This window comes from Musa acuminata, unplaced genomic scaffold (assembly GCF_036884655.1).
Source record: "Musa acuminata AAA Group cultivar baxijiao unplaced genomic scaffold, Cavendish_Baxijiao_AAA HiC_scaffold_42, whole genome shotgun sequence".
NCBI lineage: Eukaryota > Viridiplantae > Streptophyta > Magnoliopsida > Zingiberales > Musaceae > Musa > Musa acuminata.
In genome coordinates, this window is record NW_027020324.1 from 286,614 (window position 1) to 312,763 (window position 26,150).

Here is a 26,150-nt window from a genome sequence, read left to right on the forward strand (position 1 = left end):
TGAGTACCGTCATAAGTCGAGACATGTCGAGTCAGTCTCACTCACGATCACGATGTGTGAATCAGTTCAATTTGATTTTAACTATTTATATAAAAATGTAAATAAAATTAAGAAGATGTTGAATACTCGATCAAATATGAGAATTTTAAATAAAATAATAATTTATTTCAATTACTATAATTTTTTATAGGCTTTTATAAATAGCTTAATTTTATAATAATTTTATAGGCTTTTATAATAATTTGATTACTGCTAGGCATCAACGTAAGAAAATTCTAACGAAGCTGAGATTAGGAATTCTCTTACAATCCAAGTGAATCGTGATAATTTATATGTCACGAAAGAACGAAGAAAATACACTAATTGAACGGTTCAATTTGACTAAGCATTGACTTTTAAGTACGTTCTAAACATAGTGAATCGCATTGAGCGAAACTAATATGACATGATTAAAGTTTCAATCATTTTGATGAGATCGTGGTTGAATATTCAAACGCAAATGGATCTTAGTTGGGTGATCTAACAAATGCTCGGCATCTAACAGATAAATATTTAAATTAATTTATAAAAAATATGATGAATAAATTACTATTAATTTTAATTTTAAATTTTAAATCAGTAATTAAAATTTAAGAAGATTAAAGAGTCAATTATTACATCCGATGGAGTATGAAAGAGTTACATAAATAAAGTTCTCTTATTGTTAGACTCGAGTCCATTGTAATTAATAATTATAAAGTGATAAATTAAATTAAATTAGACTAATTGATCCATTAACTTCATTTGACCTAAATCATTAGTTAAAATATTCGTAGTATGGCTCTATGTCATGATGAATCTTTTTGACTTCATCAACAAATAATCCTTTCCTACTTGTTTAAATATTAGATTAATTTTGATGCCAAATATCATGATCTAAACATGATAGGCTAACTATCCTATTAACTTCATTTGTTCTAAACCACTAATCAAAATACTTAAACTAAAATTAATAATAATATATTTATCAAACTTTTATAAGGGTTAATTATATAATATTATTTCATGTAATTAGCTAATTTTAATATTTCGATCTCTATACTTTCATAAGTTATACTAGAATCTCTATATTTATAAAAAGTGAAATATTAAAATCCCTATATAATATTTAAGAAATAATTTTATATAATTAAAAAAATAATTTTATTTGAATAAGATTAAATAATATCTTGATTCTAATATATAATTAGCCTCTCTTATAAGTTAATCTTAGTTTTTTCGTTATTGGTCTAATCGCGATGTCACAATTGCAATAGGTGAAATTATTATTTTTCTTTTAGTATATTAATTATTATTATTATAATAAGCTTGATTTAATAATTTTTTAATGCATTCCCAACTTTATACGACTCTTAAAAATTTAGTTCTATTCCGATAAAAATCGGTTTGCAAAATCAACCGTTGGATTTCTCGTTAAAGAATCTTAAACTTAGCAGACTGACCAACTGTTGGTTCTTTGGGCCCAACATTGACAAAATTAGGCTTCAAATATTTGGGCTGTTCTAATGTTTTAGGTTACAGATCTCTTATATTTCCATCATTAATCTCAAACATATTGACCATTTTTGGGTCTACAACTTAAATCATTACATACGTAACAACACATTTCAAGTTCAACGAGGATATTCCCAATCAATCGATCATTAATGTATATATTAACAAGAAAAATTCGTTCATAAACTCAAAACTTGCCATAAAAATGAAAATTATATTCCACCGTAAGTCAAATTTGGAATCCATGAACTAACTCATAGGGAGTTCAAATCAATCGACGAATCCCATCCATCGGAGAAACCGTGAAGTAATTAAATCCACAGCAAGATTCCAAATGCTTATAATAATCGATTCAAACATTCTCTCATCAAAAACCATGATTAATCAAATAGCATCTCCCCCATCGCCCACTGTCTCGAGCGCAGTGAGCGGAGGTGCAAAAGTCCACCAACCGGCGTCGCATTGACACCGAGGAGATGCAGAGCGGAGATGAAGACGATTCCAATCTTAGACAACACGTACAGAGAAACCATAAACTAAGGAAGAAGACGAAGATGAAGAAGAACAATAAATGCTACCTCCGTTGCTTGATTCGGAGGTGAGTATGGGTATGGAGGTGGCGGGAGACACGAGGACGATGTTGCTGTGCTCGTCACGTCATCTCTGCGTTTCCGAATCTCCACGCAGGCTGTGCCCATAACTCGGTTAACCTCTTCCCTCATCAGACCCCATGTCACGTCTTTTGCTCCCCTTCCAAGCGACGCTGTCTTAATCGTTGTTTATATGACACAGATGCTGCTGCTCGCATTTCCATTCATCGACTACATCACACCGATGTGTTCTACCTCTGTTTTTTTGGCATTCCAATCATCTATAATAAATTTGAATACCTATCTATCTATAGAACGGTTTGCGTAAGAACTCAATTGGCTTCTGGTTGTCGTGCTCTTAGAACACAAGTGCATGTCAAGCAATCTCCACTTTGTTTGCGTGTTCTTCGATCACCATGCTTCGTTCAATGTGGTCATCGTCTGTTCTCTTTCTTTGATATGCATCGCTTTGGATTCGAATGACCACACATAGAAACCTTCTTGCTCGTGTGGCCATGTTGATAACTGGATTCAAAGAACATGGTTCTCATGCATTCTCCATCACTGCTCCGCACAAGCATAGAAGAATCGAGCAGATCTCACTTCAATGCAACCAAATTCTATTACTTTAGAAGCTGGGCAGAGAGCTTTCAACTACTGGTCTATAAACTATGAGGTGAGTCAAACCAAGCAGTGAGTTCAACCCAAATCACAGATCAAAAAGAGAAGCAGCGTCAGAGGTGTCTGACCATGTTGTTGTTATCCTAATCATGGGGTCCCTGTGGACCAAAGAATTAAAATATGGTATGGGTAGCGTGTACTGAATGATTCCTCCGCTTTTAGGTTTCGAAAGGTCAGATGTTGAGTGCAGGGTGGGAACGATGTCCACACTTCATTAGTTTTCTTACCGATTAGGTACATTGGTTTCTTGTCCTGTTCTTGATGGAATCAGTAATGGATCCTCGTGTTGTCATCTCTTTTCTGAAGTCCCTTTCTTTGGTTATCCTCCATTCTCTTTTTTCTTTTCTGTCCCGTAAATCAAGTGTTCTTCGTGAAAATTGAAGCTTTTTGATGATGAAAAATCTTATGCCTGGAGAATAAAATGTTGCATGAGATGATTTGATGAAAATACTTGTGTTATTTGAATTTTGTATGGTATAAGAACAGAACAATAAAAAGTAATTATGTCATAAACTAAGAGGAAAGTGAAATTTTATTAGTTGGGTTTCTCACTCAAAAGAAAAAGGGAGAGAGAGAGAGAGAGAAAGAACAGAGCACAATTAATATAGAGTGTGTTTTCACTTTCGAGCTCCGAGTCGCCTACAAAATCCCACTTCTTCCAGCAGAACATCGAACACTGCATGTGAGAGGGTTAATTCGGTGTCAACTTGAATGTTCTCATTGCAGGTAGATCATCATCTATCGTCGCCCTGATATGATTTGGATTCACAGAGGATCCATGGAGGAAAACAGAGGTGAACGCATCAAGGCTAATATATGAACAGAATGAGATGAGCAGTATGTTTGTCTTGATTATTCATATGGCTTTTGGAGTAAATGCAAGGACATTAGATGAGTCTTTTGTTGCTTCTGCGGAGAGCTACACGCAAGGAGAGAGCATCCGAAGAAGCTTCTCCGGAGGAAGAATAAAACTTGGCCTGTCTCGTAGTCACACGCCCAATGTCTGCTTCCATTTGCCCTCACTCTACTGTACAATGGCGTGCACATCCCTCCACCCTAAATGCAGTGACAGTGCTGCGTGTTGGGTGTCCCACAACCTCAGAGCGTCCTCTGCCGCGTTCCTCGCCTGGGGCACCGTGAGATGATACCTCCTTTGGGCATTAATGGCTTCACCATTAATGTCGTGTGTCATGTCGAATACAATAACATGGACCTCAGAGGAGGTGTTATGGCTGCTGCAAAAGGAAAAGTCAAGACTTCAAGACTTGTTATGCATATATTCTTTGTATCCGAAGTGGATTACAAGGTGAAGATGGTATTATAATCATATATGTATGTCAGCCTCCTTTATAATTTTCACTGATTGATTCTCCATCATTCGAGGGGAAGTACTTTTGCTTGTTATTTGCATATGAGAAGCATCATGCCGCGTTTCTATTATTCATGTCCTGCCCACAAGCTGTTCCAGGCAGTGCAAGCAGACACAGATGACAGACAAGTCTTCCCATGAGGCTTCATAAAAGGTGCAAGTACTATGGACAATAATGATTAAAGAGGAGGAGGAGAACAGGGCATTAGCTTCACAAATAGACATCTCAATGCTCAAAAACACATCAATCCAACCGCCTCTCATTTTCATCTGCTAAAGCTACTGTTCTCCATCAGCTTTACAGGAAGGAACAAAAGCAAAATCTCAGATTCTGGTGAGACCCACTCGTCAGTAATAATATGTACAAAAAGTATGTGGGATCGATGAATCCGTGTGAGATCATGAGCACAGCCTGGGCAGCGATCTGGCATTGCTTGGACTCACCGTTCTGTTCTTCTTCGTGGCCCTTGCCATTTGTGCTTGCATCTTCCTGCAGATCCTTTCCAATTCCATCACCTTCCACTGCATTCCTTGCAGCTGGGACTTGAGCTTCTCGTTCTCCGTCGACAAGTCCACCTTCTTCGCGTAAAGAATGATCTGCTCATCATCACTGAATCTATTCTCCTTGCTCGGATTTGCCTTAGGCAGAGCACCGCTGTGCTTCTTCAATTGGTTGACCTCCTTGAGCAGACTCCTGAGCTTCGATTGCTGAGAAATGAGAGCTCGGATGGCCGTTCTTGAGGGGAACTTCCTGTTGCTCGCAAGGTGTTTGCAGGATTCTGACGACAGCTTCTCGTAGTTTATTGCACAAAACATCTTCATCTTCTCCTCGCCCGATAATTGAGTATGAACCTGAGAATTCCATGAGCACAGCAGTGAAGAATCAGCTAAAACAAATCATTCAACTGGACACTTCAAAGGTTTTGCCTCACGAATTATTCCAAGGATACCTCGAGATACATGTCGATGGCACCGTAAATCGCATCATGGGAGTCTCTTGCTTCGTCGGGCAGAGCTGTGGCGAGTGCCACGAACTTTAAAGGCTTCAAAGAGGAATCTGGGGCAACTTCCGCCAAGTACGAGTCCATCAAGCTCCCTGCCTGCTTCAACTGGGTTATGGATTTACGACCCTCGATTCTGAGGAAGGACTTCAAGAACCTTAAGATTAGATTCACATCATAGAGGCTCTTCGTCCCTGAAGGAGCTGGAACCAGTAAATTATCTAACGTCGCTTGATCGAACTTGTTGCCTATCATACTCTCCAGTTTGCTCTGGCAACACTTGCTGATCTTCAAGGACGAGGAGATTCGAAGAACACCAAACAAACCCTTGCAGGACACACAGCTTGCATCAAGAGAATGGAGCAGGTTGATGATGGTTTCAGCGGCCTCTTTCTTGTCGGACGAGGAGGCGTTGGACGCTGCACTCTTCAGGTAATGAGCAAGGAACCTACTGATCAAAACTTGATCTACTTTGTGAAGAACCATGCTCTTGACGATCTTTTCGATCATGGCGGGGTTCAGCACCACAAGATCTTCGAACCACCAAGCTCGGTGATTGCAATTTTTGGTGCTCATCGTGCTTCTCGTGTCGAACGAGAACCGGAACGCAGAGCTCTCAGGAGAGGAGACTGCCGGACTAACATCGCTGGCTGCTGTGATTCTACCAGCCAGGGATTCCAGAATTCTATCCATCAACCCCGAGGTGCTCGCCACCGGAAACAAATCTTGGCATTGTCTCAGGGCGCGTACGATCTCAGACCATGACCAGTAAGGGATCCCCTCGAGAGACTTCTGGATCAGCTTCAACAGGTTCACCGAGGAAGAAACGCCGCCATCAGTCATTTCCATGAAGTGAGCGACAGAGTGCAGAAGGCAGGTGGTGCGGGAAGTCATCCGAGTCGCGACATTGTTGTAGCATAACCTTGTCATCAACTCAAATGCCTCTGCTCCTCCAGGCAAGTCCGTGAATGCCACTTTGAGGGGTTTTGTGGCTGAAGCGATGGATGTTTGATCGATCAACTTCCTCACTCTTCCGCAGAAGGATGAGAGGACTTCCTGTAAAGAATCAATCGACTCAGACTACCAAATGCCTGCTAATAATGCTGTGAATTATGAGATGGTAACAGTGGCACACCAAAATGGCAAGCGAACAACTCACAACAAAGTAGGAATGGGTGAAACTAAAACTTCTCGAGGCGACGTTCCAAAGCATTAAATTCGTGGAAGAAACAAGGCAGCAGTAATGGAGAATGAAAAGTCCTCCCGAAGTACCGTTATTCGAAAGAGGCAAAGAAGGTGAGCTGTTAGTACATGCATTCAATATGCACAGTGAAGCAAGAGAGCAGAATCGGTCCCTCTTAAGCGTCCACAGTAACTCCGAGCATGAAGACGACATGAGAGCATTGAGTACTCACATGAAGACTTCATAAATGAGAGAGAAAAGGATCCAAAAATTAGAAGACGGGGTAAAAAAAACAAAAGGAGGGAATCTGTTTTGCTTTAAACGTTGAAAACAGATCAAAAGATTAAAATTAAAATATAGGAGGAAAAATTGTTCCTTCCGGAGAATGATAACATCGAATGCAAAAGCAGGAGGAGAAAACGAATCAGACAAAGAATCAAAATTGAACTCTCACTTCCAAGAAAAAGAAGACCTCAGTTACAATTCAAAGAAGTCCTCTTGGTGATCGTTGTGAACTGGGAAAGAAGGCTTACCTTATCAACCAGGAAGATCTCTTCCCCATTGACGTCCACTTCAAGATCGCAAGTCATCGCAGCAACTCGCAGCAGAATCACCACCAACAGGCTTTAACAAAAGGAAAAAGAAGGGCTTCGGAACGCTTCAAGAAATCCAACGAGTGAGCAGTAAGTATGACAAGAAAGTTCGCCAAAAAGCACCACAAGAAAGGACTACAATGATGAAGATGGGAAAGGAGGTGGAAGGCAAAAAAAAGGAACACACGGAATAATATCTTAAGGTGAATACAGGACAAAGGGAGGCAGCGTGAGTTCCTCGGCTGGTCAATCGACGAGAGAAGGAAAAGAAGAGAAAAGAGGGATAGGAGTCACATCGTCGAGTCACCAAGGCCCAGGAGACACAGAGGAAAGTGGGGGAGACGGGATAGAAGTAGATGAAGCGCCAAAGCAGAGTCTCCTGACATCTCTGTTGGGTCTCCCAGTGTCACAATGCTGCTTACTGATGCTCTTCCCTCTTCATGCCCAAAGCCTTGTGCACAAGGTGTCTTTCTTTTCGCTCTCCTTCTCTCCCTCTTTCAGCGCAACACCTCAACCTCACTGCTCATCACAAGTTCTCCAACAAACAACATACAAACAAAACAGTGCATCTTCCCATCTTTAAAGTGCCTAAGCTTCTCCTCTCCATCCAATCTTTATGTGCCCAAACTGTCCCTACTTCTGTTGACTGTTCAACCAGCGGACGGAGAGGGAGGAATGAGTGACAGGGACAGGGGTGGATGCAATCTTTACTGGTTCAGATCAGCCCAATTACGTATCCTCTGTCTATTTCATGTGACGACTCTATTTGACATTGCCTAATGGACCCAAATAGTACTTGGTTTACCAATGCAGCTCATTCCATATGGCCTGATACGTTGATATAAATAAACCTTCTGCCGGCCCATGAACACGTGATATATTTCATGTGACTCTATTTGAGTGAGATCTGAGAAGGTTTGATAATGTTTTAAATTAGGGGATGCTAATCAAGAATTTTTGTAACGATTTCTTCTTCTTGAACTTGGGCACTTCTTGAACTCTCACTTTAGATAGTATAGGAAATTCTTTTGACTTCAAAGAGATGTGGAGCCTAGGGATCAAAATCCTCGTTTATATAGATGTTCTGTTCTCCCATAAAAAATATTTATTATCATCAACTCATAATGTTCAAGAATTAATTTAAATTTATAATTTTTAGACCATAATTAAAAATTTTAATAATATTAAATATTTAATTTAATAATAACTATTTTATTTATAATGAATAAAATACTGAAATCATTTAAACCATAATAAATGAAAAAATTCATGATAATGAATTATGAATCTTAATGAGAACGGTTACATTATTATTAAATAAGATATTTAATAATAACGGTTATATTCTCCCATTTGATCATATGTTTAGCTTAATAATTTGAATTAAACTTTATTGAATAATTTTTTTATTAAATAAATATACAAATCATAGCGATAAGTCCTCTAAGAGTGAGTATTATCATCCATGTATCATGATGTATTTAATTTCTTAATCTTAATATGGTAATATTACTTAATGAATAAACTTTATATTTATTCTTGGTCTAGTAACAATATATTTTCTCAAATTAATGTGCATATGAATGAGAAAATTTCTAAATATATAAGAGTTTCAATATAATTATAAAGTATAAGCAAGTCTTATTTTCTCTACATGATCCTTGAATTTCAAATGTGGCATGCCTTTAGTCAAAGGATCAGCAATCATCGATTCAGTGCTAATATACTCAATGATCATTTTCTTTTCTTTTATACGTTCTCTTATGGCTAAATACTTAATGTCGATATGTTTACTTTGACTTTGACTTTTATTATTTTTAGCCATAAAGACAGTAGCTGAATTATCACATAAAATTTTTAATAGTCTAAAAATAGAATCCATAATTCTAAGCCCAAAAATAAAACTCTTAAGCTATACACCATGTGAAGTAGTCTCAAAACAAGAGACAAAATCAGCTTCTATGGTAGAAGTAGCAATCAAGGTCTGCTTAGTGCTTCTCCAAGAAATAGCTCGACCAGCCATCATAAAAATATATCCTTATGTTGATTTACGAACATTAACACAATCGGCGAAGTCTGAATCTGAGTAACCAATCATATCTAGATTGTCTGTATGTCTATACATACGCATGTAATCTTTGGTTCCTTATAGATACCTCATCACTTTCTTTATAGCTCTCCAATGGTCTATACCTGGATTACTCTGATATCGACCTAGCATCCCTATAACAAATATAATATCAGGTCTAGTACAGACCTGAGCATACATAAGGCTTCCTATGGCAGAAGCATATGGGATGTTTTTTATTGATTCCTTTTCAAGGTTGTTCTTTTGGGCATTGGTTCAAATTGAATCTATCACCTTTCACAATGGGAGCAACACTTGGTAAACAATCCTTCATCCGAAATCTTTCTAAAAATTTATCGATATAGGTTTCTTGTGATAGACCTAAAATACCTCGAGGTCTATCTCTATAGATCTTAATGCCAATGACATAAGATGCTTCACCCATATCATTTATGTCAAAATTTTTAGAAAAGAATTATTTCACCTCATGCAGTAAACCCTTATCGTTAGTTGCAAGCAAAATATTATCTACGTATAAAATAAGGAAACATATTTTACTCCCACTGACCTTCTGGTATAAGCATTTATCCATGGGATTTTCAATAAATCCAAATGAAGAAATCACTTCATAGAATTTAAAATACCATTGGCCGGAGGCTTGTTTTAAACCGTATATAGACTTTTTAAGCTTACAAACTAAGTATTCACCAATACTAGAGGAGAAACATTTAGGTTGTTTCATATAAACCTCTTCCTCCATATCTCCATTATGAAATGATATTTTCATATACATTTGTTGCAACTCAAGATTAAAATAAGCAACCAATGCCAAAATGATAAGAAGATAATCTTTCTTAGATACAGGAGAAAATGTCTCCGTATAATCGATTACCTCTTTTTGAGTAAATCCCTTTGCAACAAGTCTTACATTGTATCTTTCAATGTTGCATAACGAATCTTTCTTAGTTTTAAAGACCCATTTACAACCAATAGTCTTTGCTTCATTAGGCAACTCTACAAGATCCCAGACTCCATTGCTCATCATGGAATTCATCTCTTCTTTCATGGCATCATACCACAAATTTGACTCTTTGCAACTCATGGCTTGTGAAAATGTTTCAAGATCATTTTTGGCTCTAATATTATAGTCAGATTCTTGTAGATATACAACATAATAACTAGGAATTGCTGATCTTTATTTCTAGAATTTTTCTTAATGTTGTGCCAATGTTTCCCTAAGGAACTTGTGGTTCAACTAGTTGTTCAGGAGCTTGTTGTAATTCCTGAACTGCTTGATCTATTAGAATACTATCAGTAACTTATGGAATTTCAATGATTGATTATTCAACACTAGTTTATACTTGAGGAGTGCTATGAACTATAACCAATCTATCATTTGATGTAGAAGATTGAGATTCTATATGATCATGTGCAGAAACTATGTTCCTGAAATGATCGCTTTCACTAATCACGTCATCCTCAAGAAATTTAGCGTTTCTTGATTCCACAATCTTAGTTATATGAGATGGATAATAAAACATATAATCTTTGGACTTTTCAGCATATGCAACGAAATACCCACTAATAGTCCTCAGGTCCAGTTTCTTCTCTTGTGGACATTCTGACCTCAGACGGACATCTCCAAATGTGTATATGTCGCAAACTCGGTTTCCAACCTTTTCATAATTCAAATGGTGTCTTTTGGACAGCCTTGGTTGGAACTCTGTTTAATGTATACATAGTCATCTTTAGTGCTTCAGTCTATAAGAACTTAGAAAGATTGTAGTTGCTAAGCATACTCTGCACTATATCTAATAATGTTTGGTTTCTTCTTTCTGCAACACAATTCTGATCTGGAGAACCAGGCATAGTGTATTAGGCAACAATCCCATGTTCTTGAAGAAACTTAGCAAAAGGACCAGGTGCTTGCCCATTTTCAATATATCTATCATAATATTCTCCACCTCTATCTGATCTCACAATTTTAATTTGCTTACTACATTGGTTCTCAACTTCAGCCTTAAAGACTTTATAGGCGTTCAATGTTTTATTTTTGTTATAAAGTAAATATATATACATATATCGCGAGTAATCATCTATAAAGGAGATGAAGTATTTCTGATCATGTATGTCCATGTCTGGACAACATATATCAGTATGTATATTCTTTAATATGTCTGAACTCCTATTAGCACCCTTTTTGGATTTATTGGTCTGCTTTCCCTTAATATAGTCTACATAAGTCTTAAAATTAGTAAAATCAAGAGTATTAAGCACCATATCATTAACTAATCTCTTAATTCTTTCTATGAAGATATGTCCTAATCTCCGATGTCATAATATAGATAATATAGAGGAGTCCTCATTAATATTATACTTTTTAGTACTAGTGTGAACATGCATTGAACTTCGAGTATCATCATTTTATAATAATATATGGTAAAGATCATCAGACAAAATTACTTTCCTATCATAATCAGATTTATATAATAAATAAAATGATATATCTTTAAAATTAAAGGAATACCCAAATGGTATGAGTCTGGAAACAGAAATTAAGTTTCATGAGAAACTTGGTACATAAAAAGTCCTTTCCAATTTTAAAATAAAACCACTACTTAAAGTTAAAATGCATGTTCCAATTGCCTCCACATGTGAGCCCATCTTATTTCCTGATTAGATACTTTGCTCACTTTTCACTGGCTTTCTTAGGTTTTGCATACCCTGCAAAGAGTTTGCAATATGGATTGTTGATCTAAAGTTAATCCACCAGGTGTTAATATTAATATTAACCATATTAGATTCATAACACACAAACGAGGTTGGTTTACCTTTCTTTTCAAGCCATTGTTGGAATTTCATGTATTCTTTCTTTATGTGTCCCTTTTTTTTACAAAAGAAACAACTTGCTTCTTTCTTGATATCAGTTTGGGGTGGTATTTTACCTTTTTTCTGCTGATGAGCATTCTGATTGGCTTGATTCTTGTCAGTTTTGTTCTTTCCGTACGAGTGATTACTAGTAATGCACTCTCACCCAGTTCCATCACTAGCCTCTCTTTTTCTTGAACACACATGGTTATTAATTCATTGATTGATCATTTGTCCTTATGTGTATTATATGAAATCTTAAAAGGTCTGTATTAATGTAGAAGGGTGTTCAGAATATAGTGCACTAGGAAAGATTCTGACATATTAACCTCGACTTTCTTAATAGTTGTAATATCTCGCATTTGCATTATATGCTTACCCACACCCTTTATGTTAGTGAGTCTAAGGGATGAAAATTTCATTATTAGGGTACTTGCTAGTGCCTTTTCCAAAGTGACGAATTGCTCATCAATAGCTTGTAGCAAGTCTCAGACTTTTTTTATGCTGGTCAACAAAACCACATATGCCAATAGTTATCTTAGTCTTGATAAACATCACGCTGAGCTGATTGGATCGCTCCCATCGCTCATATAACATGACATCAGTTGGAGTGCTAGTATTAGTGACTATAGGTGGTTCGTCTTTCTTAATATTATAATCAATATTCATCCACCCTAAATGGAGGAGAACCCTCTCCTTCCATATCTTATAGTTATCACCTATAAGTTCGGGAATGTCATATCAAATATCAGATAAATTAACAGTTTGAGAAACTACATAAAATCAAATATGTTTATGTCAAAATTTGAGGCTTAATATTTTAAATTGCATGTTTTACCTATATGAAACATGCCAAAAAAATATGAATCTCATGACATAAAAATTACCTGTGGGCTAAATTTTTAATTCAAATAGATTCAAATGATCTTTATGATAAAACTATCAAATTATATTCCAATTCATAATCCCTATGGGTAACTCATGAAAATAATTTGATATTTTATCCTAATTAATTATATTGAATATAATAAAAAATCATGTGGGATAATAATTATTATATAAAATATAATCAGTCATAATATGATATCTAATTACTTATGTGATCCTTATTTTAACTTTCTATATAATTTTAATTAATTAAGGATGTTATGACTAATTTTTAATTAATTAAGATTATATGGATCACTAGACATTTTGGATATATAAAATTGACTCACAAGCATAATTAATATAACCAAATAAGCATACATAATATAAGCATTTTATTGATTGAAAAATATTGAAAATATTATATCCTTGATTCTCAATATGAAATAAATCAAGAAGTTTCAAAACGAAACCAAAATAAACCCATATTGATGATATAAAAATAAAAACTCATATCAAGGTAGAGGTCATAGGGCTCTGATACTAACTGTTAGAAATCTTTGATACCAAAATATGTTTCTAAATTATTATAATAGAAACACAATAAAAATTGATGTAGAAACGAAATAGCGTACCTTCAGCCATTGTTATCAAGAATTTCTGTAACGATTTCTTATTCTTGAACTTTGGCACTTCTCGGCTCTTAACTCTAACTTTAGATGGTGTAAGAAATTCTTATTTTAAAGAGATGTTGAGTCCAAGGACCAAAATCCTCGTTTATATAGATGTTCTCTCGTCAAGAACATTTATTATCATCAATTTTTAACGTTCAAAAATTAATTCAAATTTATAACGTTTGGATCATAATAAATTTTTTTAATAATATTAAATATTTAATTTAATAATAACGATTTCATTTATAATGAATAAAAAACTGAAATCATTTAAACCATAATAAATGAAAAAATTCATTATAATAAATTATGAATGAGAACGGTTATATTATTATTAAATAAGATATTTAATAATAACGGTTACATATACATTACATGCTAATCAAGTACACATTCCTTTTGTTTTCTCAGGCACGATCCAGGTTTTACGTTCACGTCAGAACTAGCAGCAGCACCAGCAACGCCATACTTGCCCTGGAGTGCATGCGGCAGTCAACTCATTCAAAAGGATTCGGAGACGGCATTGTTGGTGACGATGATATCGGAAATTAAATTGAATTTTAGATTAGAGATGCTGATGTTAGAAAGCTTGTAGAATATTATGGAAGTGGAATTTGTGTCCCAGTCCTAATAGAATTTGCTCAGCGAATGATCTTTTTGTATATATGATATTGGTGATGGTTAATAGAAAGTTATTAGTCTTACATGTCTCCTACACGACGGCACGTACGTGATGCTTTGAGCGATGCATGGAACTGCCAAGCTTCTATGTCGCACGTCGAATTCGACATTTGCTTGCTTTTTCGTTCTTCTTTCGCCTAATTCAATTTCATTTCGAGTGTTGTATTTGCGACATCATCCTTTTAGCAATATTTGCGGGCGGCGAGGCTACGAGCGGGAGGAGCCGCCATCAACGCGGGCAGAGGAAGCAGTGGCGCCGAAGGAGGGCGTCGCCGTGGCGGCGCTCTAGGGCTGCGATCTCGTATGACCGTGGAGCGCTGGTCACTAACGAGACGGCGGCAGTGGAGGGAGCCGCTGGTCGATCTCGTATGTTTATTGTCACTGACAGTATATTAGCCCAATTTCTTTTCCAATCATTTGAGAAAGATTGTATATTGGTCCAAAATATCCCAAATCCCCTCAAAATAACCTCGAAATGGAGGAAAGCATCAGAAGCTTTCCAAGCCGCAAGCAATTCTCAGGATTCCTCCCCTAACATGCACTTCTGCTCCTCTTCTCCCGTAGCATCGTTCGCAGCCCATGATGAGCTCGCCATGCCGTACACGGACAGGTTCTATTGTTGGCTGCTCCAAGTCTTCGTCCTCTCCGGCCTCGTCGTCTTCTTCATATGGCTGAGCCTCCGCATCTCCGACCCCTCCTACACCATCGTCGAGGTCACCATCCTGCAACCAAACAACGGCACCGCCGACTCCACCGTCTTCTTCGGCATCGAAATCGCCAACAGGAACAGAGGCTGCGGGGTTTATTACAGCGACATGAACGTGTCGCTGTACGTGATGGATGCGAGCGTGGGGTCAACGACGATACAGCCTTTCTACCAGGGCCACGGGAAGACTGCCCAGGTGAGGGGAGGGGCGAGCTGCGGCCGGTGGGTCAGCGACGCCATCAGCAGCGGAGCGGCGCAGCTGAGATTTGAGCTGATGGCGGCGGTGAAGTACAAGATGTGGTTTTGGAGAAGCAGACTGCACCGGATGAGCATGCAGGGAAGCGTCCACGTAGGGAAGGATGGGAAGCTCTCGAGAACGAGCAAAAGGGTGAGAATGCGCCCTTCTCAGAAGAAACGGAGGTCGCGGCTCAAGCCTCGGAAGTAGTATCATATTATTGCCTACATTATATATATATATATATATATATATATATATATATATATATATATATATAGATTGTAATATATCCGTGCTTTGTCTGAGGAGTTATAATGCTAAATATCATCGATAAAGCCAATTCATCAAAGAAAAATGTTCCACAAATAAATATTATATTCAGCTGCTTTTTTATTTTTTGAATTCGCATTGAAATGCCAAATGAAAACAAACACAATAAGTTCGGGCAAGAACAGAGGCCTAAACATTGATGACAGCACAGTCCTTCCTGATTTCGCCTGCAGATCCCGTCTTTACCTCAATCCTGCCCATCTTCTCCATAGACAAGCCAAATTCTTTGAAGAAGACTTCCAGGGGACTGTTCACAAGCTTAATGATCGCCGACTTGGTGGCAGCATCAGTGGCCAGAGCTGCATCAGACCGGAAGAGACCTCGTCTCTGGAGCAGGTGTTTGTAGTATCCCAGATCGAAGGTTCTGAAGCTACCCGGATCCATTTCCACAATCGTCGTCGTGTCCTTTGGAGTTTTGCACTTGTTCTTCCTCAGGTCGGCTGCGTAGAAGCTGTCTAGGGAGGGAACTTCGTCGCCTTTACCGGTGAAATTGTACAGCCGATTACTGAACGATCGGCAGTGAGAGACTCCGATAGTATGAGCTCCTACGATGAAGAGAGTTCGATATTAGTCCTCCTCTACAATCAAAATACATCTTAATTGACGAAACAATGTCGAATTGAGCACCTGACAGTACTACTAAATCTTTCAGATTTAATCCTTTGCTAGAAAAAGATGATCGAAGAGCAGTGAAGTCGAATGTTGGTGCAGGGAGCTCCTTGGATGCCTCCGACGACCTCGAGATCAGACCATCTCTACGTCCTGTTGGAACATTCCAATACGGGCCTCCCTAATGTGGTAAACAGAGTTGAATTTAAGTATATATTGGCTCTGATGGATAGGATAATCTAATTATATTTTGGCTACTTACTATGGCTACGACTGAATCCCTTGCAACCAAGGCAATGATATCTGCACAGGAAACAACCCCTGGGCATTCAGCTTCCACCAAGCTCTTCACTCTGTCCAGGAAATCGAAGCCACGGAGGCTTTGGTTCGGCAGTGCCGATTTCTCTGCTTGGTGCTTTCTGGTGGAGTTTATCAGCACAGAAGCATCGCAACCCTGAAAACAGGAAAAACGAAGAGCCATCAGAGCAGTGAAAAGGGAAGACAAAGAAGCATATCCGGTGGATGCTCACCCTCACAAAGCAGTCGTGGAAGTGCATCCTGAGAAGAGCAGCAGCAAGAGAAGGTGCATTGGGTACGTGCTGCTTTACGTAGTCAAATATCATCTTCTCCGCGGTCGGGCAGCTATTGTCATAGAAACCCAACTCAATATCCGACCTCACACAGCTCAGTGAGCTCAACACAACACATATCAGAATGCACCTGACGCTCACGTTCCTCATTTTGCTTCCTGTGGCCTGAAGCTATCTACTATGATCCTTCGATGGGGCAAATATATAGGCCTTCTCTGCTATATATATATATATATAGAGAGAGAGAGAGAGAGAGAGAGAGAGAGCAGTCTTTAAGTAATATGTTTCAGCATGTATGTTCTTGGTTTCAAGGTAAAGCCTTGAGAAACTTGCCAGTGAATTCTTTGTTTGTATTCGAGAAAATGCAATGATGAACAACCTACAAACCTTTTCGCTATTCGTGTTCTTTGGTTAATTTAAAGTGTAATTTATTTTTCTTTTGTGTAGAACTCATTAATTATCACTGGGCCATGTTCTTGCACTATACTATTCTGTCCTGCCATCAGCTTCTTCGTTGTTTTGTGTGGGATGCCCATCTAACATAGTGAGTACTACCTTACACAATATGAACAGATAGAACCAACATAACAAGAAATCTTAGATGATGCGTCTCAAAGAAAAGAAAGGATAAATAATGCATATGCAGTGGATTACCGACCTGCGTATGATGCGTTAGCTGACCTAATAAATGATGGAATTACTACAGTAAGTAAAATGGTCAGACATCGGTCACAGTCAAATCTCTCCAATGAAATTAATCTCTCCCTGCAGCAATACAAGTTTTCATTTGTTTTATCTGTGCACGACACCGAAAAGTTATTTTGCGAAGCAGATCGGATTCCCTTTGCCTTTTCTTATAGCAACTTGTTTGATATATTAGGTCTGCTTGAGCTGCTTTTGCCTTGGAAACTTGGGTAATAGGGTATCTTTTAGGTGTACTCACTGTTGTTAACGTGAAAGACAAATGGATCCAAAGAGGTTGGTATATGATTAATCTTGGATTTATTCATACCAAAATTTTCTTCTATTGGTGGAGATGGTAGAGTTTTTTTTTTCGAAAATCAAAATTTTGATTACTATAACATATTTGACCAATCAGTTGATTATCTCATTTTTCTCTCTATACACATGGAAAACATTATATACATCAAAATATTTCTCAGATATAAAAAATAATATTTTAAATTACTCATAGGATAAATATTTGAGAATTCAATTTCACTTAAATTTGTTCGAAGCTTTTGGAGCTTACTGCTTATAGCTCCATCAAAATAATTAGTCTCATAGTATTTAATATTTTTATCGTTAGTCTAACGATTGAATCATCATAGTTCAAAATTAATTAATCTACCAAGCGACTCTTATGCATAGTGCGATAAAGCACTTTGGCTCTATCATAAGCCAAGATTAATACTATGATTAAGGTGAAAAATATTTAAGATAGATAGTTTTGAGTTATTATACAGTAATATGCCTTATTACGTGTCAATCTACTATAACCCAATGACAACGATATCAAATATCCAAGAGCCCATCTTTAACTCCTAGCTGAGCTAAATTCATTCCCCGGCATGCCACTGAGATAGAAGGAAATCTGCTATTCTGCATCATATTACTTGTGGGTTTCTTCTTTATAATTAGCTATACAGACAATTATAAAGAAATCGTGAACAATTAGGAGGAGAGAAGATGGAGGATAACATTCTTCTTAAACGATTTAATAGGTGATGAGGAAATGAAGTACCGCAATGCAGTAGTTCTTCAACGATAAGAAAATTCTTAAATACATATATCCTACAGCCCTTTCTGTGATCTGTTGCTGAATTGAAGCCAATAGTGTGTTGAAACATCAGCAAGAATTCAATAAGTATTCGACAACATCATCCATGAGTCTCAATTTGCCCAACGAATAATTAAGCATTATCATAGAGCATTATTTTTTATTGTAGTGGACCTTTGAAAGGCTCACAAGTGTCTTGGCAATACCTATATATAGGCGATACAACAAACAGATAACTTTGTCTACGATGCATCACCATCGAACCAGTGTTGTTGTTCCTCTTAAGAGAGCCTTTTTCATCGAACAGAACTCTTTCCAAACATAAATTCCTTATTGTTCAGATAATTTAATCCTTCTCGTTGATAGTTGAGTACCAAATGATAAAACGAAGAGTGAAATGGTATAAACAAGGAAAGCACATCTCAATTAGTATCATTTGGTGTCTATTTATACGTGGTGAAGGAGAGGATTTCAACTGAACAATGAGATTTCTTTGTGTAGTTGAGAAAATCTCATCTGCTATGCAGTTGAGAAAATCTCTCTATTATCAAAAATAGAGAGACCGATCTTAGACCGATGTAACAAAAATAATTTATGGGCTAGAGGCTTCATGAGTGAGTCTGCTAATTGATCAGCCATATGTACATAAGAGACATGAAGTTGATGTCTGACAACTTGATCATGCACGAAGTGAAAGTTGATGGCAACGTGTTTCATGCATGAGTGGAACACTGGATTGACATATAAATAAGTAGCTCCAATATTGTTACAATATATTGTAGGAGTAATGGTAGAGCTGACTTTGAGTTCCTTGAGTAGATTTATAACCCAATTGAGTTCAGCAGCAGCGGTAGCGATACACAATATTCAGCTTCAGTTGTAGACCGAGCGACTGTCTTTTATTTTTTAGAACTCCAATTGATCGGATTAGACCCAAGAAAGATGACAGACTCTGACGTGGAGGTTCTATCATCAAAGTTTCTCGCCCAATCAGCATCAGCAAAGGCATGGAGATGAAGTGGAGTGTCTTTGCGGAGAAAGAGACTATGATTGAGGGTCCATTTAAGATATTACAAAATTTGTTTAACCATAGACCAATATATAACAGAAGGCTGGTGCATGTATTAGGATAATTTATTGACTGCAAATGAGATATCCGGATGGGTGAGAGTCAAGTACTATAAGGAACCAAGTACTTGTCTGTATTGAGTTGAGTTCATGATAGGGCTGCTATCATATAATTTGAGTGATTCACTAGTAGAGAGAGGAGCAGCAACTTATTTCACATCCTGCATATCTATCTTTGATAATAAGTCTTGAATATACTTTCTCTATGAGAGGAGGAGACCAGAGGACGTAAATGTTACTTCCATTCCTAAAAAGTAGTTCAAGAGGCCTAAATTTTTTAGGGAGAATCGATCAGCCAACTGCTTTAGAAATGTCTGAATCTCCAAGGAATCATTGCCTATGATAATAATATCATCTACATAACATAAAGATTATCATCGATAACTTAGTCTTTATAGGTCATTCCCTCAGTGATGAAGAAGTTACTATTTATATCCTCAACGGCCTAGGAGATGAGTACAAGGAACTGACAGCAGTAATACGGGCACGTGATTCACCAGTATCGTTCGAAAAACTCTACGACAAGCTAACTGACTTTGAGATATATCTCAAGTGTGAGGACAAATTGTTCGAACCAACCATCACAGCTCAAGTCAATCAAAAATCCATGAGGAGGGGCAATCAGTATAACAAGACTATCAACAAAGGTTTGACCAAGATGTCTTTTGAACCTTTGAGCTCCAACCAAACACATCCTCTACATCATCAATATTTTAATCACAACAACCAAGGTGGCTACTTCAATCATCAGCAGTCTTAGTGCCCTCAACACACAAACCAACAAAGAGTTGTCTGCCAATTATGTGATAAAGTCGGTCACTCTGCAAAGGTTTGTCGATCTCAACCCCAACTTCCTGCATAATCACATTGGCCTCAAGCAAATCTTACGACTACTCCAAATACTACTGATCATAATTGGATCGTGGACTCTAGCACATCTCATCATATTACCTCTGATTTATAAAACTTGTCGATCCATAATAACTATAGTGGACATGACGATATCATCATCTACCTCTACTGCTACAGTTACTATTCCCACGGGAACCATAGTACTTTCCAACATACAGGTCTTATCTCCATTAATGCAGCAACCTTTATTCCTTTCAAGTTATCCAAAGGTGGTAACTACGCATCCTAGCATGCTCAATTTTCTAATATTCTATTTGGCTCTAATACTATGACAAACCGAAGAGTGAAATTATAGAAATAAAGAAAACACATCTCAATTAATATCATATATGATGCCTATTTATACCGGTGAAGGAGAGGATTTCCTCACGAGCAGCAAGATTTCCTCGTCCAGTTGAGAAAATCTCATCTGCTATTCTGCTATGCAGTTGAGAAAATCTCTCTATTATCATCGAATGCATCATTAATTGATGAGAGCAAGACAAAGTATCAAAATTCTAAACAACTCATATATATATATATACATATACATATATATATATATACATATATATATATATAAATATATATATATACATATACATATATATACATGTATATATATATATACATATACATATATATACATGTATATATATATATACATATACATATATATACATACATATATATATATATATATATACATATATCTTACATCTTTGTAAAAAAGTATTTATTGTTACAACTCTATTAGTTTTATGAGTTATCAAAATAATATCATTTATAAAAAAATTGACTCATTCTATTGCTTTATTCTTCAAAATTATCTCCTATTTATACCCATTACAAAGTCAATCGAACGTGAGGGACGAATCAAGCCTTACCCTTATCCTGTTAAATGTGAAAACCTAACAATTGATTAGATCAAATTAAATCATGATAATTCTTGCAATTATGAATGTGATGATAATGTTGACTTTTACTATTTGACATGATGATGTTTATATTATTTTTTTCGATTGCAAGTATCTTAATAACATACTAACTATTCTGAAATAAAGACTATCCAGGAAGGATTTTGTTTGGCCTTTAAGAATAATTTTTATTGTGTCCACATCTAATCAAATTCTAAGATGATGATCGATATCCCTAGTAGATAATCTCCTCCATCTTGGAGAATTCTAAATATTATTAGGGATATTTTTCACTTGATATCTTACATGAATGATTGTAAAATAATGTATATATTTTGAGAAGAACTGGCCATTTATAATCTTTGGAGGAATTCATTTCTTCCTAACTTTGATAGATCTTATGGATTGTGGTGACATAAGCGAGATTCTTTCCTTTCGTTTTTTGGAGAAAAGAAATCAATGTTGGAAGCGAAGCAATTGTAGTCAACTTAATCTTCCATTTTGCTTACAAATAAATGCATGCAGACACCCACAGATTGCACGCAGACATGGCGGCATTATTGTGTATGATGAAGAATTGGACAACCATCCAAACCACAAGACCGAACTCCCAAACTCGAAGCAGACATCAAACCAGAGGACCACCAATCACAGGTTTCATGAGAACATGAAGCTTATTTAGTTGACGTAAGCGCACTTCTTTCTGATCTCGCCTTTCTGGTGTGTGAGCACTCCGATCTTTCCCATGATAACCATCGAGCTCCCAAAATCCTTGAAGAACTCCTCTGCCGACGATGCCATGGCCTGGCGCTCGACGTACGCTCTCGTCTCGGGGTCGTGGAGGAGAGCCTCATCGGATGCGAAGAGGCCTTTCCCCTCGGAGACGAGCCTGTAGTAGCACAAGTCAAATCTTCTGGGGCTGTTGGGATCCATCTTCACCAGGGTCCTCATGTCATCATGATCATGGGGCTTGCATTTCCTCTTCAACTTTTCTGCGTACTCCATGTCCAGTGATGGGTCCGTGTCACCCTTCCCACTGAAGTTATACAGTCGCTGCGAGAAGGATGAGCAATGGGAGAAACCGATGGTGTGTGCACCTAATCATGACAAGATCCAAAGTCATACTCGGATGTTTAGCCTTTTCTTCGAGAGAAGTGCGAGTAGAACTATAAAGAAAGGCTACCTGATAGAACAACAAGGTCTTTGACGGTTAGGTTTTTCTGGAGGAAGAAAGCTTTGAGCTCGGTGATGTTGGCAGTCGGTGGTGGCAGATTAGCCATGAGGTCAGAAGCTTCTGATTTGTTTCCATCTCTTCGGCCAGTTTGAATCGGAAAATATGGTCCATTTGCCTGCAGATTCAAATGACTTCAGATATCTGAAGCAACCTTCCGAAACTCATACTTCGGCTGTGTGTTGCATAAGATAACACGACTCACCAAGTAAACCGAATCACGAGCTGCCATGGCTATGATGTCAGCGCAGGAGACGATCCCCGGACAAGCTTCCTCCAGCTTAGCCTTGACCCGATCGATCACGTCGAAACCCCGAAGGCTTTTGTTGGGGATGGCATCCTTCTCAGCCACGTTGTTGTTCAAAGAATCCAACAAGATGGAAGCATCACATCCCTTCGTACAATAAACTTGTCAATATTAGCCTATATTTTCACGTCTGTGGCGAAGTAAGAAGAAGAAGAAGAAGAAGAAGAAGGACGCAGTTGCATACTCTAACAAAACAATCTTGGAATTGCATCCGCAACAACGAGCCTGCAAGTGTTGGGTCGTCAGCTATAATCCTTGTCATTTCGTGAAGAACTATAGCCTCTGCATGGGGACATGTATCGTTGTAGAATCCAAACTCGACGTGGGCTTCTGTCGAGCTACAACAAAGGAAACCAAGGAGCAAGAGCAGAAAGGAATTGGACAGAGCCATGGAAGACCTCATGTTGAGAAGAAGATGAAGGTTAAATTCTCTTTGGATGTCTGAATAGAGTAGAGAGCCATAGGTTGTTTATATAGATGAGTTGTTCAGGCTATCATACAAATAAAAATATGCTAATCTTTTGGTAAGCCCTCTTCTCTATTACGTATATAAGATTGTGGAGAGAAGATTGGAGTATAATGTGTTGGAAGAAAAGGGGTTGACTTTGTTATGCCGTAATAAAGTATACATCTGCTACGCAATCAAAGCTGTCCATTTCTATTGAGAATTTAGAAGATCCTTTTCACTTGGTAAATAACTTAAATTTCATTATCCACTACACTACATGAGGCTCACACCATCTTAGAAACAGCAAAACTATCCACTAATCTTCACCATATGGTCAAGTAATTTGATCATAATATATGACAAATAATAATTTGTTTATATCCCTTAACTATTTATTATGACCAGATCTATTCTTTCAAATAAAAATTATATTTATTAATTCGTATTCAAATATTATTAAAAATAGTTCTGAAGCACTAATAAATGATTTACCTTGTGGTATCCAAGCTAAACATAATCCTTATTGTATAACTCTTGCATGAAAAGGTATCATCAGTTCATAAGAACTATGAATGTGAGATTTATATTGGTATGTTTATATTTGTCATGCATTTTTCTTAAGGGTAGGCTAAATTAAAGGGTTATCTTCTATCTGTCAGAAGCAAATTTAGGGTTAGCTTTTATCTTATAGAGTCAGTCTACAGTAGATATACAAGATAATTAATCAACATTTATCAAATCAAAGTCTAGTAAAAAAGTAACTCTGGAGATGAAGGCACCATATTAAGTCCACTTTGCACTGTTTGTGACAGTGAAGGCTAGCATGCTGTCTGTTCTAGAGGAGATTAATGCTATATTGGAGGTTAAGTTGGACCCCTAAGTGCATGTTTTCTTTCTCTTTTGTCTTCAATGCCCATAAAATGGATTAAAACTTATCCTTGTTGTTATTGATAAGAAGGAACAATGATTCCACTAGCTTAGCTTGGTCCTCTCTCAAGATCACCCAAAAAGGTGAGTGAAGAATTGATGTATGTATTCATTTCATATTTGCCTTCAACAAAATCAAGCTAGTTGAATTACTGAAACTGACCAAATGAGTTGTACTCTTTCGTTCCATCAAAGGGTCATGTGAGACTCATCCCTGAAGTAAGGTTGTCAGCTGATAGGAGTGTACTGTGTACTTCAAGGCTAACGTACTGTGTACTACACAGGCAATTCTTCATCCAAACACCTGTTTCGGTGTCACTATTTTTATCTTCAAGTTTAGAGGTCAAAGGGATACTCGACCGCGTCAGTAGGAATATGTCAGGAGTTTATGATAGATTAGTGCTTTCTACGTGCCATAGGTTACTCAATTATTTCTGTACTTTTGGCACTGAGATTGTGGATAAGCACCATGGAAGATTGATCACACATAAATAATGAGGACTAAGTGACATAATTTGTCGGAGATGATTGCTCATAAGATTAGCTTTTACCAGCAATGTTGGATTAATCTACAACATTTTAAACTCCTTTTTTCTTGTGTGTGTTTTTGAAGTGTAAGCTCTTAATTTCAGTTTGCACATCTTCAACTGGAAGACTTCAGAGAATAGAACAATAAATATGACAGTTTTACCTGATTGGACTGCAATGAATCTTCATCAGTTTACAGCACAATATTAATCTATAATATGTATGTTTGTTTCAATCGAAATACCATGAATTCGATTATTTAAGATGTTGATGTTTGAATGTTGTTATATGTAGTGATGTGCTAACCAATTGGAGTCAGCTACTCAAGACTTTTTACGAGACATATTAATCTCGGTTCTTAAATTAAAAGTATTTAATTTTATTTATAACTCTTAATATTAGTATTATAATTTGAATTTGTGATTTTGACTCAACCAATTTAGTATATTAGTTATTTCATCGGGTCATAACAACTAATATAAGAGTTAACTTAGTATTAGAGCATGAATAGAAAAGGATTGCTCGTAAATGATCTCCGATCATATCTCACATGCACCGGTTCAATTCTGAGCTATATTGAATTTTGACGAAGATGTACAACTTGATTGACTTATAAAGATTCGATGAGAATATTATTATTTATTTTTTATGAGTTGGATGTAAGAATAAATATAATTATATCATATCGGAAAATAAAAAAAGAGAATTGGATACTTACTACTAATTTGGTTTGTTTATTGAATATAAAAATAAAAATATTGAGTTGGATAAATCGATTGGAGTTCCCCAAGAATTAAGTCTACACTTTGCAGCAGCCAAACTCAGCTGATGAGATAAGCTCATAAAAGCCGTCTGCCACCCACCCAACCGAACCACCTTGAACGTGACTTGAATCAAGAAAAAGCTTCGAGGTCCCTTCTTCCATGGCATCAGACAAAGAGGTGCCATGTGAGCTTCCGAGTTCTGCATTAAAAAGATGGCATTCCCGTCTCTAGCTGTAGAGTCCCTTCTTCCATGGCATCACACTCATATTTAGTTTTGTTTTGGACCACATGTTACAGCATTTAAGTGGATCCATGAGTCCCTTTCAAAGCTTTCCATGGAATGGAGAAGATAAGATACGATGAGAGAGAGAGAGAGAGAGAGAGAGAGAGAGAGAGGAACTCAGAAGTAACACAGTAACCGAGGATGTAGGCAACTTGTTTCTCAGTGAACTTCTTCAAACTCCAATTACTGGCTCTGTTTGAGATGAAGAGAGACAAAAAGAAGTTCAATAATGTTATCAATCACAGGCAATAACTGATTGATCTCTGAGAGGTCTTTCCACAGCTACAGTTGACAAAAGATAGATATAATACAAATATTTATGAGACAACTTCCAATTCATACTTTTAGGTAGTCATCTATTGATT

The 26,150-nt window shown here is 37.1% G+C and overlaps 4 protein-coding genes across 4 annotated transcripts; 1 reads left to right on the top strand and 3 right to left on the bottom strand.

Moving 5' to 3' along the window:
• Nucleotides 1-4,417: 4,417 nt before the first annotated feature.
• On the bottom strand, nt 4,418-7,083 carry LOC135653899 (BTB/POZ domain-containing protein At3g22104-like). The gene is made up of 3 exons (XM_065175531.1): nt 6,891-7,083; nt 5,124-6,230; nt 4,418-5,025 (listed from the first exon to the last, which is right to left on the bottom strand). The coding sequence occupies exons 1-3, from the start codon at nt 6,945-6,947 to the stop codon at nt 4,573-4,575; spliced, it is 1,617 nt and encodes a 538-aa protein (XP_065031603.1). The 5' UTR covers nt 6,948-7,083; the 3' UTR covers nt 4,418-4,572.
• Nucleotides 7,084-14,644: 7,561 nt separating this feature from the next.
• LOC135653887 (NDR1/HIN1-like protein 2) lies at nt 14,645-15,259 on the top strand. Its single transcript, XM_065175515.1, has one exon. It carries the CDS (start codon nt 14,645-14,647, stop codon nt 15,257-15,259), a length of 615 nt encoding a protein of 204 aa, XP_065031587.1.
• A 159-nt stretch (nt 15,260-15,418) lies between these two features.
• Nucleotides 15,419-16,784, bottom strand: LOC135653870 (peroxidase 3-like). Its single transcript, XM_065175490.1, has 4 exons — nt 16,522-16,784; nt 16,254-16,445; nt 16,010-16,172; nt 15,419-15,927 (listed from the first exon to the last, which is right to left on the bottom strand). The coding sequence occupies exons 1-4, from the start codon at nt 16,729-16,731 to the stop codon at nt 15,512-15,514; spliced, it is 981 nt and encodes a 326-aa protein (XP_065031562.1). The 5' UTR covers nt 16,732-16,784; the 3' UTR covers nt 15,419-15,511.
• Nucleotides 16,785-21,759: 4,975 nt separating this feature from the next.
• LOC103970589 (peroxidase 1) lies at nt 21,760-23,261 on the bottom strand. Its single transcript, XM_009384420.3, has 4 exons — nt 23,020-23,261; nt 22,734-22,922; nt 22,481-22,646; nt 21,760-22,394 (listed from the first exon to the last, which is right to left on the bottom strand). The coding sequence occupies exons 1-4, from the start codon at nt 23,236-23,238 to the stop codon at nt 21,976-21,978; spliced, it is 993 nt and encodes a 330-aa protein (XP_009382695.2). The 5' UTR covers nt 23,239-23,261; the 3' UTR covers nt 21,760-21,975.
• Between the last annotated feature and the right edge of the window lie 2,889 nt (nt 23,262-26,150).